The sequence below is a fragment of the Schistocerca piceifrons genome, chromosome 1, assembly GCF_021461385.2.
Source record: "Schistocerca piceifrons isolate TAMUIC-IGC-003096 chromosome 1, iqSchPice1.1, whole genome shotgun sequence".
In the NCBI taxonomy this organism is placed as follows: Eukaryota; Metazoa; Arthropoda; class Insecta; order Orthoptera; family Acrididae; genus Schistocerca; species Schistocerca piceifrons.
Window position 1 is genome coordinate 185,053,639 of NC_060138.1, and position 17,301 is coordinate 185,070,939.

The 17,301-nt window shown below is 36.8% G+C and overlaps 1 protein-coding gene across 1 annotated transcript; it reads right to left on the reverse strand.

Annotated features, from left to right (window-relative positions):
- Positions 1-15,271: 15,271 nt before the first annotated feature.
- On the reverse strand, positions 15,272-17,105 carry LOC124798286. The gene is made up of 6 exons (XM_047261651.1): positions 17,073-17,105; positions 16,804-16,868; positions 16,617-16,757; positions 16,370-16,562; positions 15,934-16,324; positions 15,272-15,342 (listed from the first exon to the last, which is right to left on the reverse strand). The coding sequence occupies exons 1-6, from the start codon at positions 17,103-17,105 to the stop codon at positions 15,272-15,274; spliced, it is 894 nt and encodes a 297-aa protein (XP_047117607.1).
- Positions 17,106-17,301: the final 196 nt, after the last annotated feature.

Consider the following 17,301-nt stretch of genomic DNA (forward strand, 5'->3'; position numbering starts at 1 on the left):
AGCGGTGCATCAATCCAGTATCTGGACTGAAGACCACAACAAGAACAACAACAACAACAGCAACAACAACAACAGCAACAACAACAACAGCAACAACAACAACAGCAACAAGGTACATGTGGATATTTAGGTATAGTGGTCACTTAGTGGGCTTTTTGTTGCCATGAGTACATATAATGTTTGCACATAAGGTATGAGTTTGTATTTCTGAAATAATGACAGGTGATTGTGTGATACAGTTTGAAGAATCTTACTTACTGTTTACAACTGGAATTACTTCGAGCCACAGGGAGCTCCTTGAGAGGGTTGTGACAGTATGTTGGTTGTTGTGGTGTGTGTGTGTGTGTGTGTGTGTGTGTGTGTGTGTGTGTGTGTGTGTGTGTGTGTGTGTGTGTTTATCTCAATTATTTGTACTTTTGTCTAGGTGAGGGGGGGATGTGGTATTGGTTGTGAATGGTTCCACAATGGGAGCACAGTCCGGGAATTTTTGACGGTGTTCTGGGCCATTGTGCTGTATGGGGAAATGTACTACAGTTTGGATCTCCTCAAGAAAGTATGGTACTATGATAAAAAATGCTGTCAAACTGCACCACACAGTCACCTCTGCAAAATGAAGTGTTACCATCTGATATCCGGCAGATTTTCTGTTGCCCATATTCCACAATTCTGAATATTGACATGTCTTTGAAAATGGAGCTGGGCTTTGTCTGTCCATAGCTATTCATTGTCCACTTCCATGAGAGCAAGAAATTCCAGAGTGAATGTTTGTCTTGTTGGCAGGTCAGCGGGAAGCAACTTCTGAACTTGGATTATTTTTTTTATGGATAGCAATGCAGGATCACAGCATAATGCCTCAGAACATTTTTTTAATTGTGACATTTCCGACTGTGAAAGTTTACATTTTACAACACACCAAATTTTACAAGCCTTAAATAATAAAATATCCCCAACTGCAATTTTCGTGGTATTTATAAGGTGTTTTACTGCATAATTCATGTAACTCTCTTAGGAAAACGTAAGTTTTATGGAATTGCAAAACGATTTAGAAAATATATCTGAATTGTGCAAAAAATGACAGTTGACCCTAAATAACAAAAAGTGTGAGATAATCCACATGAGTCCTAAAAGGAATCTGTTAAATTTCAGTTACATGATAAATCAGTCAAATCTAAAGGCTGTAAATTCAACTAAATACCTAGGAATTACAATTACGAACAACTTAAATTGGAAGAAACACATAGAAAATGTTGTGGTGAAGGCTAACTAAAGACTGCGTTTTATTGGCAGGACACTTAGAAAATGTAACAGATCTACTAAGGGGACTGCCTACACTACACTTGTCCGTCCTCTTTTAGAATACTGCTGTGCGGTGTGGGATCCTTACCAGATAGGATCGATGGAGTACATCGAAAAAGTTCAAAGAAGGGCAGCATGTTTTGTTTTATCACGAAATATGGAAGAGAGTGTCACTGAAATGATACAGGATTTGGGCTGGACATCATTAAAAGAAAGGGGTTTTTTGTTGCAATGGAATCTTCTCACAAAATTCCAATCACCAATTTTCACCTCCGAATGCGAAACATTTTGTTGACACTGACCTGTATAGGGAAAAACAATCACCACAATAAAATACGGTAAATCAGAGCTTGTACGGAAAGGATTGATCAGTGTTTTCCTTGCTCCTATTGTGATAGATTCTTTAATGACACAGTTCCAGAAGTTAGATGACTGTGTCAGAACATTGGTATGATCATAATCCATCCCGTGTAATTCCGATAGGCAATGTTCCGTGACTACTGACGGATTAGGCTGCTGCAATCTTTGTGCTGTTGGTGTTCTCAGTGATGATTTTTGACAGTACACACCATCTGACATCTATACGCCTTGTCACATTGGCAGGGTACTTGATAGACTATGGATTTCATAGTCATACCAAGCAGTGCTCATGTTTTGAATGGAGTATTGTCTTCACTTGATGTTTGTGGAGAATTTTTCTCATCTTTCCAGATACTGTACTAAAAAGAGCAATAAATTCAATGGCTGAGCTGCCTCTTCTGTTTTCACCTTTTGTATAATGGGTATAGGATGTGGGCTCTCTGAATTTACCACTCTCGGTAGCAATTTTTCTGGGACACTGTTCTTGAGTTCTTGATAGAGACTTTTATTATCAGAGAAGTTGAGAGCCCTGTGTACCGATTCCTCTGTGCTGGGTGTGGCAGCTGTCTACCTGTAGGTATAGGTCTGAGTGCATCCTCTTTCAGTACATGCTGTGGCCCAATGTGGCATCCACTCATCTTTTCACCAGAACAGAGGAACATTCCATCTGCTTTCCATGGTAAAACTAATGTTCTAATGTAAGGAACAGAGTCATATGAAGAAGTAATTCAGCTTATGTTTTCCATGGGGTCATATGTCTACTTATGGGAAGAAACAGGTAGGGTTCCATTGGACTTCCTCCTCAGAATGCTCCATATACATGTTGGTGACATGTGATGAAAATGGACTTCCCATGGCTACTTCCTCCATCTGTTCATAGAAGCCACCATCAAAGTATGTTGATGTCAAGACATGCCCAAATAGGTCAGTCATCTCTATGTTAAATTTCCAGGCCTGAAATAAAGTGATGTTTACTGTATAATTTATTTTATTACTTGATTGAAAATATATATGGTCTACCTATTATACGAGGGCCTTTGAAAAGTCTGTGCAAAAATAAAAACTACTTGTGTGTTTGGGGTAAACCTTTTTTATTTTTTGACATAGTCTCCTTTATATGCCAACTAGCTCTGCAGATGACGAAGAAATTGATGAAATGTATGATGAGATAAAACAAATTATTCAGATAGGGAAGGGAGACGGAAATTTAATAGTCATGAATGACTGGAATTCATTAGTAGGAAAAGAGAGAGAAGGAAACATAGTAGGTAAATATGGATTGGGGGTAAGAAATGAAAGAGGAAGCCGCCTGGTAGAATTTTGCACAGAGCATAACTTAATCATAACTAACACTTGGTTCAAGAATCATGAAAGACGGTTGTATACATGGAAGAAGCCTGGAGATACTAGAAGGTATCAGATGGATTATATAATGGTAAGACAGAGATTTAGGAATCAGGTTTTAAATCATAAGACATTTCCAGGGGCAGATGAGGACTCTGACCACAATCTATTGGTTATGAACTGTAGATTAAAACTAAAGAAATTGCAAAAAAATGGGAATTTAAGGAGATGGGACCTGGATAAACTGACTAAACCAGAGGTTGTACAGAGGTAAAAAGATGAGGGCTAGTAGAAATCCTTGGGTAACAGAAGAAATATTGAATTTAATTGATGAAAGGAGAAAATATAAAAATGCATTAAATTAAGCAGGCAAAAAGGAATACAAATGTCTCAAAAATGAGATTGACAGGAACCGCAAAATGGCTAAGCAGGGATGGCTAGAGGACAAATGTAAGGAAGTAGAGGCTTATCTCACTAGGGGTAAGATAAATACTGCCTACAGGAAAGTTAAAGAGACCTCATCTTTTTACCTACTTGATCCTCTGTTGCCTTCACTACTTCATCCCTCAAAGCTACCCATTCTTCTTCTACTGTATTTTTTCCCCCGATTCCTGTCAACCTGCATGAATATCAAGAGCTCAGATAGAAAACCAGTCCTAAGCAAAGAAGGGAAAGAAAAAGGTGGAAGGAGTATGTAGAGGGTCTATACAAGGGCGATGTACTTGAGAACAATATTATGGAAATGGAAGAGATTGTAGATGCAGATGAAATGGGAGATATGATACTGCTTAAAGAGTTTGACAGAGCACTGAAAGACCTGAGTCCAAACAAGGCCCCGGGAGTAGACAACATACCATTAGAACTACTGACAGCCTTGGAAGCGCCAGTCCTGACAAAACTCTACCATCTGGTGAGCAAGATGTATGAGACAGGCGAAATAACCTCAGACTTCAAAAAGAATATAATAATTCCAATCCCAAAGAAAGCAGATGTTGACAGATGTGAAAATTACCAAACTATCAGTTTAATAAGTCACAGCTGCAAAATACTAACACGAATTCTTTACAGACAAATGGGAAAACTGGTACATGCTGACCTTGGAGAATGTCAGTTTGGACTCCGTAGAAATATTGGAACATGTGAGGCAATACTGACCCTACGACTTATCTTAGAAGATAGATTAAGGAAAGGCAAACCTACGTTTCTAGCATTTGTAGACCTAGAGAAAGCTTTTAACAATGTTGACTGGAATACTCTCTTTCAAATTCTGAAGGTGGCAGGGGTAAAATACAGGGAGCAAAAGACTGTTTACAATTTGTACTGAAACCAGGTGGCAGTTATAAGAGTCAAGAGGTGATAGGGAAGCAGTGGTTGGGAAGGGAGTGAGACAGGGTAGCCTCTCCCCGATGTTATTCAATCTGTATATTGAGCAAGCGGTGAAGGAAACAAAAGAAAATTTTGAATAGGTATTAAAATCCATAGACAAGAAATAAAAACTTTGAGGTTTGCCGATGACATTGTAATTCTGTCAGAGATAGCAAAGGACCTGGAAGAGCAGTTGAATGAAATGGACAGTGTCTTGAAAGGAAGATATAAGATGAACATCAACAAAAGCAAAACGAGGATAATGGAATGTAGTCAACTTAAGGCTGGTGATGCTGAGGAAATTAGATTAGGAAATGAGACACTCAAAGTAGTAAAGGAGTTTTATTATTTGGTGAGCAAAATAACTGATGATGGTTGAAGTAGAGAGGATATAAAATGTAGACTGGCAATGGCAAGGAAAGCGTTTCTGAAGAAGAGAACTATGTTAACATTGTGTATGGATTGAAGTGTCAGGAAGTCTTTCCTGAATATATTTGTATGGAGTGTAGCCATGAATGGAAGTCAAACTTGGATGATAAACGGTGTAGACAAGAAGGGAATAGAAGCTTTTGAAATGTGGTGCTACCAAAGAATGCTGAAGATTAGATGGGTAGATCGCATAACTAATGAGGAGGTGTTGAATAGGATTGGGGAGAAGAGGAGTTTGTGGCACAACTTGACTAGAAGAAGGGATCAGTTGGTAGGACATGTTCTGAGGCATCAAGGGATCACCAATTTAGTATTGGAGGGCAGTGTGGAGAGGAAAAATCGTAGAGGGAGACCAAGAGATGAATACACTAAGCAGATTCAGAAGGATGTAAGTTGCAGTAGGTACTGGGAGATGAAGAAGCTTGCACATGATAGAGTAGCATGGGGAGCTGGATCAAACCAGTCTCAGGACTGAAGACCAGAACACCAACAACAACAGTCTCCTTTTAGACTTATACACTTCATCCAATGCTGTTCTAATTTGTTGATCCCTTCCGAATAATAGGAATTGTCCAAGTTCTCAAAATAGCTGTTAGTTGCTGCAATCACCTCATCGTTTCGATAAGATCTTTGTCCCACCAGCCATTTCTTCAAATTGGGAAACAAATAGTAGTCCGAGGGAGCCAAGTCTGGAGAATAGGGGGGGATGTGAAATGAGTTGGAATCCTGTTTCCATTAATTTTGTGACAACAATTGCTGGAGTGTGTGCTGGTGCATTTTCATGATGGAAAAGGACTTTTATGCAGTCCAATCACCAGCAGTTTTCTTGTAGCTCAGTTTTCAAACGTTCCAATAATGATGAATAATATTCACCTGTAATAGTTTTACCCTTTTTCTAGATAGCTGATGAGAATTATCCCTTGCAAACCCCAAAAGACAGTTGCTGTAACCTTTCCGGCCGAAGGAATGGTCTTTTTTGGTGCAGATTGTCCCTTGGTAACCCATTGTTTAGATTGTTGTTCGGTCTCAGGAGTATAATAATGTATCCATGTTTCATCCACTGTGATGAAATGATGCTTAAAGTCCTGCGGATTCTTCCTGAACAGCTGCAAACCATTCTTACAACACTTCACACGATTCCATTTTTGATCAAGCATGAGCAATTGCACAACCCATCTTGGATATAGCTTTCTCATGTCCAAATGTTTATGCACAATATTATATACCCATTCATTCGAGATTCCCACAGCACTAGCAATCTCATGCACCTTAACTCTTCAGTCATCCATCACCATATCAAGGATTTTATCAATGATTTCTGGATTCATAACCTTTACAGGGCATCCAGAATGTTCAGCATAACTTGTGCCCATATGACCACTCCAAAAATTTTGAAACCACTTACAAGCTGTTCTAATCGAAGGTGCAGAGTCACCGTAACGTTTATCAAGCTTCTCTTTAGTCTCCTGAGGCTTTTTGCCTTCCATAATGTAATGTTTAATCACCACATGAAATTCTTTTTCGTCCATTTTTTGACAATCACTCGACTTCCTTGATTCACACGAATGCCAAACACAAAGAAATAGACCAATATGGCTGAAACTTGGTGTGCATTCTTTCCAAACATGCTACTAACTAAACATGACCTCGATATGCACTGGTGGTGCCATGTCTCGGACTTTGTACGATCTTTTCAAACACCCCTCATATATACCTGAAAAATATGAAACTAGTTGCATCACCATTGCTTACTCTGTAAGTCATTCAAACTGCACAAATAATTCATATTTATGACACCATACACTTTTTGACAACTCAATATTAAAAAGCGTAACAAAATATAAAAAAAGACATTATTTTCTTTACAGAAAAAAAATGTTTTTTGCCAGAAAAAGTGAATTTGCATGTTATTGATAGTGAAAATATTTTAAATTCATACCTTTTTTCCAGATGTGTCTACCTTTCTTTCTGGAAGATAATGGAGATCTCCTTAAGAAATTCTTGCCCGCTGATGAAATTTTAAAGGTGATATGTGCATTTGATCATTATACACAGTACAAGGAGAGTTCATATGATGATGCTCCTGAGAGTATTGAATGTGAGCTGAGAAAGGGTATGTTCACTATTAGAAATAATATTCTGAAACATAGAGATGCAGGTGAGGAAGAGTCATCTGATGATGAAGATGAAATTTCAAAAAAGGTACCTAAGCAATGCATTTTACCTGTGAGTGAAGGAAGAACAGATGCAGATGTATGCAGAGCTCTACAGTTCTTGTACATCAAACCAAGAATAAGGAAGTTTTTGACACAGCATTTGATACAGAAGGTAGTACCAGTTGGAGAATTTTTATATAATTTATTCAGTCTCTGTTATGTTTACTCACTGAATTTTACTTATTCCAACACTTTGAAAAGCAGCATGGTGTGGGTGACTTGCTACAACTCTACTCCTTAAATGCTTAATTATTTTGCTCTTTGTTCCATAATGTATGTAATTCATATGCTGTAGTTACGTGAAATGATTAATTTCTTATTCAAACTGAGGTCCACAAAACTTAAGTGGTCACGAAGTAATTTCAGGGCTTCTAACACTAAAGGTACAATTAGTTTATCTAAAAACAATTTATTTAAAGGATTATTAAGAATTTTCAAGACCTGCAGCAAGTGTGAAGTTGAGATTTGTAATGAGCAATAAGCTAGTTATTTATGAAACAAGAATATGTGAGGGTATGATGAATGGAAAGATAGAGGAAATTTCTGAAGTAGTTAAGAATTGTTACAATATGAATGACAGCAAAATTTCTGAAACTGAAACTAAGGTAACTGTAGATCAGTGTGTCCTGTCTAAAGTATGTTCTTTCAGCAGAAGCATCCTTTATTAGTTGTAATAATTGCAACAAATCTGAACAGTGTTGTAGTGTACATCTTACTGATTTCACAAGAAAACGTAATATTTTACCAAATACTTGGTCTGAGCAAGAAAACATTTTATTTATAAGTGGTTATTTGTCGGGTGATGTCTGCGGTGTGGTGTCTGAAACAGGTGATTCTTGTAAAACCTGGGAATAGGTCAGAACATTGTTTTTGAGTAAAAATAGGTCAAGGAGGAACAACAGGAAATCATAAGTGATTTTGATGAGGAGAAAAGTATAATTCCAGGAGAGGAACATAAAGGATTTTGTCAGTATTGGATTAACAAAGTAAAATACTTGGATGATAAATTGAACAGTGAATCTGTAATATTGGGTTTAGAAAATAGATTACCATCCAAAGTAAGACAAGTATTGCCTTCTGCTCTGGGGAGCATTTCCAATAACTTCCTGAATTATGCAGGAAGAGTTGAAAGAATTATCAAGAAAGATATAATGGTAACTGAAAGGAATGTGGGAAATTCATCAACAAGGGAAGTATAAGTGAATAGAAACAGGAAGAGTAGGGCAAAAATAACAATTCATGGTTAAGGAGAAGTAGAAGGGGAAATTAAAATCCCAGAAACCAGGAAAACAGTAAGTCAGAAGAAATGGAAGGGCTGATGGAGACTATGGATATGTAAATGGTCTGGGGAACTGACAGTTGCTTCAGTGGAGACTCACACAAGGACAAATAAAATTAGAGATCCATCCATACTGAGAAATAAATCATTCCCAAGAAAATACATAACAGCAATTCAAGTCTGTCACAATAAATTATCAAACAGGTGAATGGCATATAGGCATTAGCAATAATACGCAGTGCTATGTTTTATCAGGTAGGATTCAGTTATGGTTTCAAGCTGTCTAAATCAGAAAGGGAAAAAGCTAGTAATGAACTGAAATGCTGAACAACACTGTCTAATAAAGAGGAGATATTGAACAAGAATTGAAATTATTAAATTATTAGTGGAGTGGTTAGCACACTGGACTCGCATTCGAGAGGACGACAGTTCAAACCCACATGTGGCCATCTTGATTTAGGTTTTTGGTGATTTCCTAAATTGCTTCAGGCAAATGGCAGGATGGTTCCCTTGGGAGGGTATAGCCAACTTCCTTCCTTAACCAGATGAGACCAATGACCTCACTGTTTGGTCTCCTCTCCCAAATCAACCAACCAACCAACTAAATTATTATTATTTTCATTATAAACAAATTCAAACAGTCCCTCTTACTCTTCTTCACTATACAGATCATCAGTTTCAGTATCTGGGAGCTTTTCAGGAAATTAATGGAAGAATTACTTAACAGCAAAATTCTACACGATCCAGAGTTTTCATTACCATTATATATGTCAACTGACTCTGGTTTTTGTGGTTTGGATGTAGAATAGTCCAAGTTGGCCTATATAGATGATGGGATAAAAATAAGACTATAGTACAGGTATTTGCTAGCAGAACCTTCCATCTACATTAAAAATACTTCTATATTGCAGAGCTTGAAGCATTTGATAATTATTTATGGTTTTAAAAAATTGAAGGATATTTGTTAGGTTACAAAACAATAGTTTTCACAGATCACAAAACTTTGAATTTTTTTAGACATTTCTATATTAAAACACACAACATTAATGTGATGGGCCTTATTTTTCCAACATTTTGACATTGAAATTAAGTGTGTAAAAGGAAAGAAGAACATTACAACTAATGCTTTGTCTAGAATGCGTATTGGGAAAGTTGGCAGGAATCACAGGTTCAACATGGCAACAAATAGCAGGTTATTTCAATTACAGGGATAAAGAAGGAAATAGGGAAGGTTTTTAAATATATAGAAGTGAAAAATCTAAGGGTGTTTAAGCAGTATTAAAGGTCAGTGAACCATGAAAAGGTAATCAGTATTATACAATTTATAAGGGAGTATTATTCAGAAGAAAGTCTTTCAATAAGGAGGAGTGGAAGTTTACCCTAGCATCATATAGATAAGTTAATTGATTATTTACACAACAATTATGGTCACTATGGGGCTAGAAAAGTTATTGCCAAATTACAATAAACAGTATTCTGTGAGAACATGTCTAGAGGAGTAAGAAAAAGATTGGCTATCTGAGACATTATGCCCACAGGTCATAACATACACTTTTCCCCTGAAAGATCTCACACACGAAGCACGACCAAATGATTCAAGAGATTTGATGGTAGTGGATTCATTACCATCGTTAATAGGGGGGTTACTCATATGTTTGTGGTGCTTGATACTTTTTGCAAATTTGTAGAATTTTACCCTGTTAAAAAGCCATTACAAAAACCTTGGTGGAAAAATTACACGAAAACTATTTCTCAGAAATGAGGATTCCAATGCAATGTGTAGTACGTATAAAATTAACCATATCAAAATGTGAAATAATTTTGCACAGAGCACTATGAGTGAAATAGGAATGGAGGAGGTCAATCAGCTGTGTAGAATTTTATGTAGCAAAAATCACACTGTAGGGGCTAAGCATACTGCAACTTTTGAATAAAATATAAATAAATTATGGAATGAGATTACAGGGTTTACCCCCTTGCGAAACAATGTCTGGTGGGAAACCTTGTAATATAATTAGTGAAGGACTCAACCAGAGACTTCAAAACGTCTGTGAAAAGCTAGGCTGTGACTTCCTGGACTTGCGCCATAGGTCTGAGAACTGTAAGGTCCCCCTAAAAAGGTCAGGTGTGCATTACACATCAGAGATGCTGCTCAGGTAGCTGACTGCATGTGGGGTGCACACAAGAGTTTTTTAGATTAGGTGACTCTTCATCCAATCCAGATAATGATAGTTGTAGGAAATCCAGAAGTATCAGTGTAAGATCAAAAGAAATGTCTCCCAGAAGCATTTGCAACAAAGTGCCATAGTTTGAAGTGCTCAGGAAAAGCAGCGAAGCTCACATAATACTAGGTACAGAAAGCTGGTTGAAACATGAAAGCAGAGATTTTGAAGGGAAAATTTAAGTGTACATTGTAAGGGTAGGCAAATGGGAAGTGGAGGTGGTGTATTTGTCACAGTAGACAAGAAACTCAAATCGACCAAGGTAGATATTGATGCTGCAAGTGAGATTGTTTGGGCAAGACTCAGTATCAGCGATGGGCATAAAATGATAATTGGATCCTTCTGTTGCCCAGCAGACTCATCTCCTGATGTAATCAAAAACTTCAGAGAAAACATCAGTTCACTTCTAAGTTCCCCAGTCACACTGTACTCATCAGTGGAGACAGTAATCATCCACTAATTAATTGGGAAAATTACAGTTTTGTTAATAGTGGATGCGATAAGATATCCTATGAAACTTTAGTAAATGCCTTCCCTGGAAATTCCTGATAACAGATAGTTAGGAATCCCACACATGACAGAAATATTCTGGATCTCGTGGCAACAAATAAACTTCTACTGAGATGTCCACAGCAAAACTGGTATCAGTGACCATGATGCTGTGGCAACTATGATTACCAAAGTACGAAGAACAACTAAAACTAGCAGGAAGGTATATATTTTTAGTAAAATAGATAAAAAATCAGTAGTGTCATATCTCAGTGAGGAACTTGAAACTTTTCAGCACAGGTCAGCAGCATATAGAGGAACTCTGGCCCAAGTTTAAAAGAATAGTTGACCATGCACTTGAGAGATATGCACCCAGTAGAACATTTCATAATTTGGGGGGGGGGGGGAGGGAGGGGGGGGGAGGGAGGGGGGGGGGGGGGGAACGTCCAGTCACTGTACAGAAACTTCTAAAGAAACAAAGATTACTGCATAATAAGTGTAAAACAAAGTGTAATGCTATAGATAAAGAGATGTGGAATGAAACATGTTTGGCCATCAAGAGAGCAATTCATGGTGCCTTCAGTGACTACCAAAGCAGAACATTGGCAAGTGATTTTCCACAGATCTCAAAGAAATTCTGGTTGTATGTAAAGGCTGTTAGTAGCACCGAAGTGTCCAGTCCTTAGTGAATGAAACAGGAACTGAAACTGAGAGTAGCAAAGCAAAAGCTGAAATGCTTAACTCAGTTTTCAAACGTTCACTTACAAAGGGGAACCCAGAAGAATTGCTCAATTCAATCCACTGGAAATATTTATGAAATGGATGGAAATGGAAATGGATGGTGATCCATCCCATATTGCTAGATGTGTGAAAGATCTCCTGTGCGCGTTGTTTGGTGATGATTGTGTGCTCAGCCACCACTTTCGTCATGTTTGGCCTCCCAGGTACCCAGACCTCAGTCCGTGCGATTATTGGCTTTGGGGTTACCTGAAGCCACAAGTGTATCGTGATCGACCGACATCTCTAGGGATGCTGAAAGAAAACATCCAACACCAATGCCTCACCATAACTCCGGACATGCTTTACAGTGCTGTTCACAACATTATTCCTCGACTACAGCTATTGTTGAGGAATGATGGTGGACATATTGAGCATTTCCTGTAAAGAACATCATCTTTGCTTTGTCTTACTTTGTTATGCTAATTATTGCTATTGTGATCAGATGAAGTGCCATCTGTTGGACATTTTTTGAACTTTTGTAACCTTTTTTTTTTTGTTCTAATAAAACTCCATGTCATTCCAAGCATGTGTGTCAATTTTTACCTCTCTATCTACATTATTCCATGGTTTATTAAGTTTTCAAATTTATACTGACTTTTTGATCACCCAGTATTTTATTGTCAGTGGTGTTGAGAATTGAACAAATCTCCAGGGCCCAATGGAATACCTATTAGATTTTATACTGAATTTGTGGCTGAGTTAGCATCTCTTCTAACTCTACTGCAGATCTCTCGAACAAAAAACTGTGCCCAGTTCTTGAAAAAAGGCACAGATCACTCCTGTCTACAAGAAGAGTAGTAGAAATGATCCACGAAACTACCACCCAATATCCTTGACATTGATTTATTGTAGAATCTTAGAACATGTTCTCACCTCAAACACATTGAGGTATCTTGAATAGAATGATCTCCTCAATGCCAACCAGCATAGACTTTGAAAACCTCGATTATGTGAAACTGAACTCCATTTTTTCACATGACAAACTGAAAGATTTGGATCGAGGCAGTCGGTAGATGTATTTCTTGATTTCTGAAAAGCATTTGACTCAGTGCTGCACCTGCACTTTTCGTCAAAAGTATGATCATATGTGGTATCAAGTGAAATTTGTGACTGGATTGAGGACTTTTTGGTAGATAGGATGCAGCATGTTATCTCGGATGGAGACTCATTGTCAGATGTAGAAGTAAGTTTGGGTGTGCCCCAGGGAACTGTGTTGAGACCTTTGCTGTACATGCTGTATATTAATGACCTTGAAGACAATATTAATAGTAAAATCAGGCATTTTGCACGTGATGCATTTATCTATAATGTAAAACTATCTGAAATAAGCCTGCATAAATATTTAGTCAAATCTTGATAAGATTTCAATGTGATGCAGAGACTGGCAACTTGCTTTAAATGATCAGAAATGTAAAATTTTGCACGTTGCAAAATGGTAAAATGTAGGATCCTATGACTATAATATAAATTAATCACTGTTGTGATTGACCAACTCATACAAATACAAGGGTATAAAACTTTGTAGGTATATGAAATGGAATGATCACATAGGTTTAGTCATGGGTAAAGCAGGTGGTAGACTTTGGTTTATTGCTAGAATACTGTTGAAGTGCAATCAGTTTACAAAAGAGATTGCTTACAAATCACTCATGTGACCAGCTCTAGAATATTATTCAAGTGAGTGGGACCCGTACCAAGTAGGACTAACAGGGGATAATGAACATATAGAGAGAAGGGCAGCAAGAATGGTCACAGGTTTGTTAAATCTGTGGGAGAGTGTCACAGAGATACTGAACTGGAAGACTCTTGAAGATAGATGTAAACTATCCCAAGAAACTCTATTAACAAAGATTCAATAATTGGCTTTAAATAATTACTTTAGGAATATACTAACCCCCTATGTATCACTCACATAGTAATCATGATGGTAAGATTAGAATAATTACTCCATGCCCAGAGACATTTCTCACATTCCATACATGAATGGAACAGGAAGAAACCCTAATAACTGGTACAATGGGACATAACCTCTGCCATGCATCTCATGGTGGTTTGCAGAGTATAGATGTCAATGTAGAAGTGAGATAACCAAAGAAGAAAAGGTCAGATTGGATAAAGAAATGATTAAAAACAAAGAAAATGAAGCCAAAAAGAGACATGGTTGTAAAGGAAAAACTGTAAATTTCAAAGCATTAGATTTGATTCTTGTAAAAATTAACTGAGCAGTCAGGGATAACAGTCGTGTATGTGTGAATTGTGCTTGCTTGTGTGAATGTGCATGGGTGTTTCTCTTTTCGTGTCTGAAAGCTTAATGTGTAACAGTCTTTTTGATGAGTGTGTCTGCAACTCAATGTGTCATCTTTTGGTGAATAGCATTCTATTGATGCATTGATTGTACTTGTTCATAGTTAGCAAAACTATTATTCTACTCATTATTTTTCATAGTTAGTAATTATTATTTCATTGCCCATCCACATCATATTGTTACAAAGTTATTAATTGTAGCCCACATATACTTTGGAATCATCAGACCCAGAGCCAGTCCATTACAGTTTTATCTTATTCTCTTTTGTAAATTTATCCAACATGACATAAGTTCCAAATGAACATCCTTAAAATTGACATCATCATTAACAGTATCCTCACCATCAACATCAGTAACAATTTTATCATTATCATCATAATAACTCAGTGTAACATATACTTCCCAGCAGCTTCAGTTCAACATCACCATTATAGTACATCAAAAAATCTTATCATGACATTATCATTATGTTCAAATAAAACCTCAGTATTACAGCTCAATCTTGAACACACCTAGTATTTTCAACAATCTTTAATTTGTTCACAAAGTAAATTCTCTTACGCAATATAGATCACAAAATTTCATTACTAGTGTGGCCCGATAAGCATCCTCTTACAGAATTTTGTTAGTTGTTTAGTTTGATAAATAACCTCCTTCCTCTAATCAACCTCTGTTTTAAAGTGTTACTGAGATAATACATAAAATGTTCAATACTTATGGTATCTCAGCTAAAAAATTTCTAATTACAACAAAATTTGTAATGTTTCTGTTTTTCCATATTAATCATATTTTATTTCTGCCTAGTCTTATCATATTACAGTAATGAACCAACAAACTTGTGCCCCAGCTGAAAATTGTATGTGATATCAGGTACCCTTTTTTAGAACCTATCTTAGCTAGAGAGCTAATTTTTTTACAGCTTATGCTCACATGTATTCTGTCAACACTGAAACAACAATATTGCATAATCTTATTTGATGAATTGGATTTTAATTTTTATCTGTATAAGCTACATTTTTGAAAAAAGTCTTCTTTTAATGTCTGTTAACTTTTAATTTTACAAGTAATGGAATAACACTCTTTCAGTACATGCACATTAACTGTGTCATGACTCTCAGAAAATTTGATGGTTGTGTCTTCATTGGAAGTTGAGAAAAAGTACATTAAACTTGGAAGAAGAAAACATTCAAGTAATAGATGCCATATTTGAAACAACCTGCTGTATAGCTGTGCCCTTCATATTGCTGTGCCCTTCATCTTCATCATCAAATGCATCCCTAAGTTTTCTCACAATGCCTCTTCTGTTGTGCTTTTTTTACTAAATGTTTGAGAGAGGATCTGCATTATTGTAGCGCAGGCTGATCTAAGGCCACCAACCTCTTCATTTGCTTTTCATTAGACAGATCAATGGAGATTGGCTTCATTTCTTCCATTACAGTGGCTGGTAAACAGTGATGATGATGATTGTAATTCTCCAATTGTATTTTCCCTATTATATTTACACCAGCAGTTCTCACCATCAGGATGTAGCCCATGACTATGACACTCAGTTTTAGAGGTCATGTGCAAAAACAGCACCCGTACAGCTGTACTCATCACTTCCACATTATCTTTATTTGGTCTGATATCTAGAGCAGGGGTCGACAAGTAATGTTACATGGGGGTTGAATACTTTCGAAAATTGTTATCAAGATCAAGAAGGAAAACCCCGTATTCCTTACTAGTTTTTTTATTTTTATTTTCATTCAAAAAAAATATGAAAAACAGTAGATATTTCTTATTTTAATTTTCACTCACAAAATATGAAATATAATAGATAGGCATATTTGTATTAAAAAATCAAATTACATTTGCTGTCTTGAGTCAGTTTCTTAACGTTAGGTCCACATGGGGAGCAGCATATGCGAATAGTATCTTCAAGGTTGGGGGCCGCTAATCTTGAGCAATACTTGCTCTTCAAAAAATTCATTTTCAAAAATGAAATTTCACATATATATGTGGAGCCAAACATAGTAGCCCAGTATATGACTATTTTTTCTTTTTTTTTTTTTTTTGCAATTTTCATGTTTTTCTGGGACATGTTTATTCCAAAAATTTCAGCAGATGCAGTTTTATACATTTGCAAGGAAATGTCTTCCTGCAAGTCTATTATCTCCATTTGGAGTACAAGCTTTAAAAGGCAGACCAACTTCATAGCCACATCCATCCATTCTGCTGCTGGAGAAACTTCAAAACGTGACTGACATAAATTTTAAGAATACTGAAATGTCTGTTTCAGAATTACATTTCTATTCAAAAATTGTTGGCAAGTGAAAAAATTCTTGACTTGTAATGACTTTTTCAAAGATATCGAGCTTGCAACGGAAAGAAGAGACACTTTTATCAGATCACATATTAATCTCCCATTTCCTTGCAGCTCAGTACTGAGAGCATTTAAATGTTTCAGAACGCATTTCAAGAAATCCACAGCTAGTGTTCTGCATTTGTTTGCTAGGAACTGCAAAGGGTTTCTTGATTCTCATGAGTCCAACTTTTCTAAGGACATTATTTCTTCTTTTATTTGCCAAAAACGTTCAGTAACTTGACCTTTACTTATCCAGTGAACATTGTTGTACTGCAGTAAGTCAAAATGCACTGAATCACACTCAGGAAGAAACTCTTTGAACTCTGTGCTGAAGAGCAGAATGAGATCTCATAAGGTTAATCAGCTTGATCAACCTGTCCATTATTTCTTTCAGAGTCACACTAAGTTTTCCACAATGAGCTGCTTGGTGAATTATGCACTAATAAGACAATACCCACCACATTCTTATCTCTAATTTTCTTTACTAGTCCTTATTCTTTGCTGGTCATCACTGGAGCCCTTCAGTTACAAGAGAGACAATGTATCACAACTAATGTTTGATTTTGACACAAAGTCATAAAAAGTCTTGAATAAATCTTCTCCCTAAGTATGTTGTTAGCAGTTCTTCCCCTAAATTCTTTACCTCAATATCCAAAAATCGCACAAAAATGGACATTTTTTTCTTCATCAACAATGTTGCATGGTTCATCTAGTGCTATGGCACAACAAGGCACCATCTGCAGAAGTTTGAGAAAACTACATTTATTACCAGCAACAAAAATTTTGGTTCTTCCGGTAGATCCACATAACAGTACACATTTTACAATCAATTGGATGGATTGGCAATTTACGTATGATATGAGATCACATTT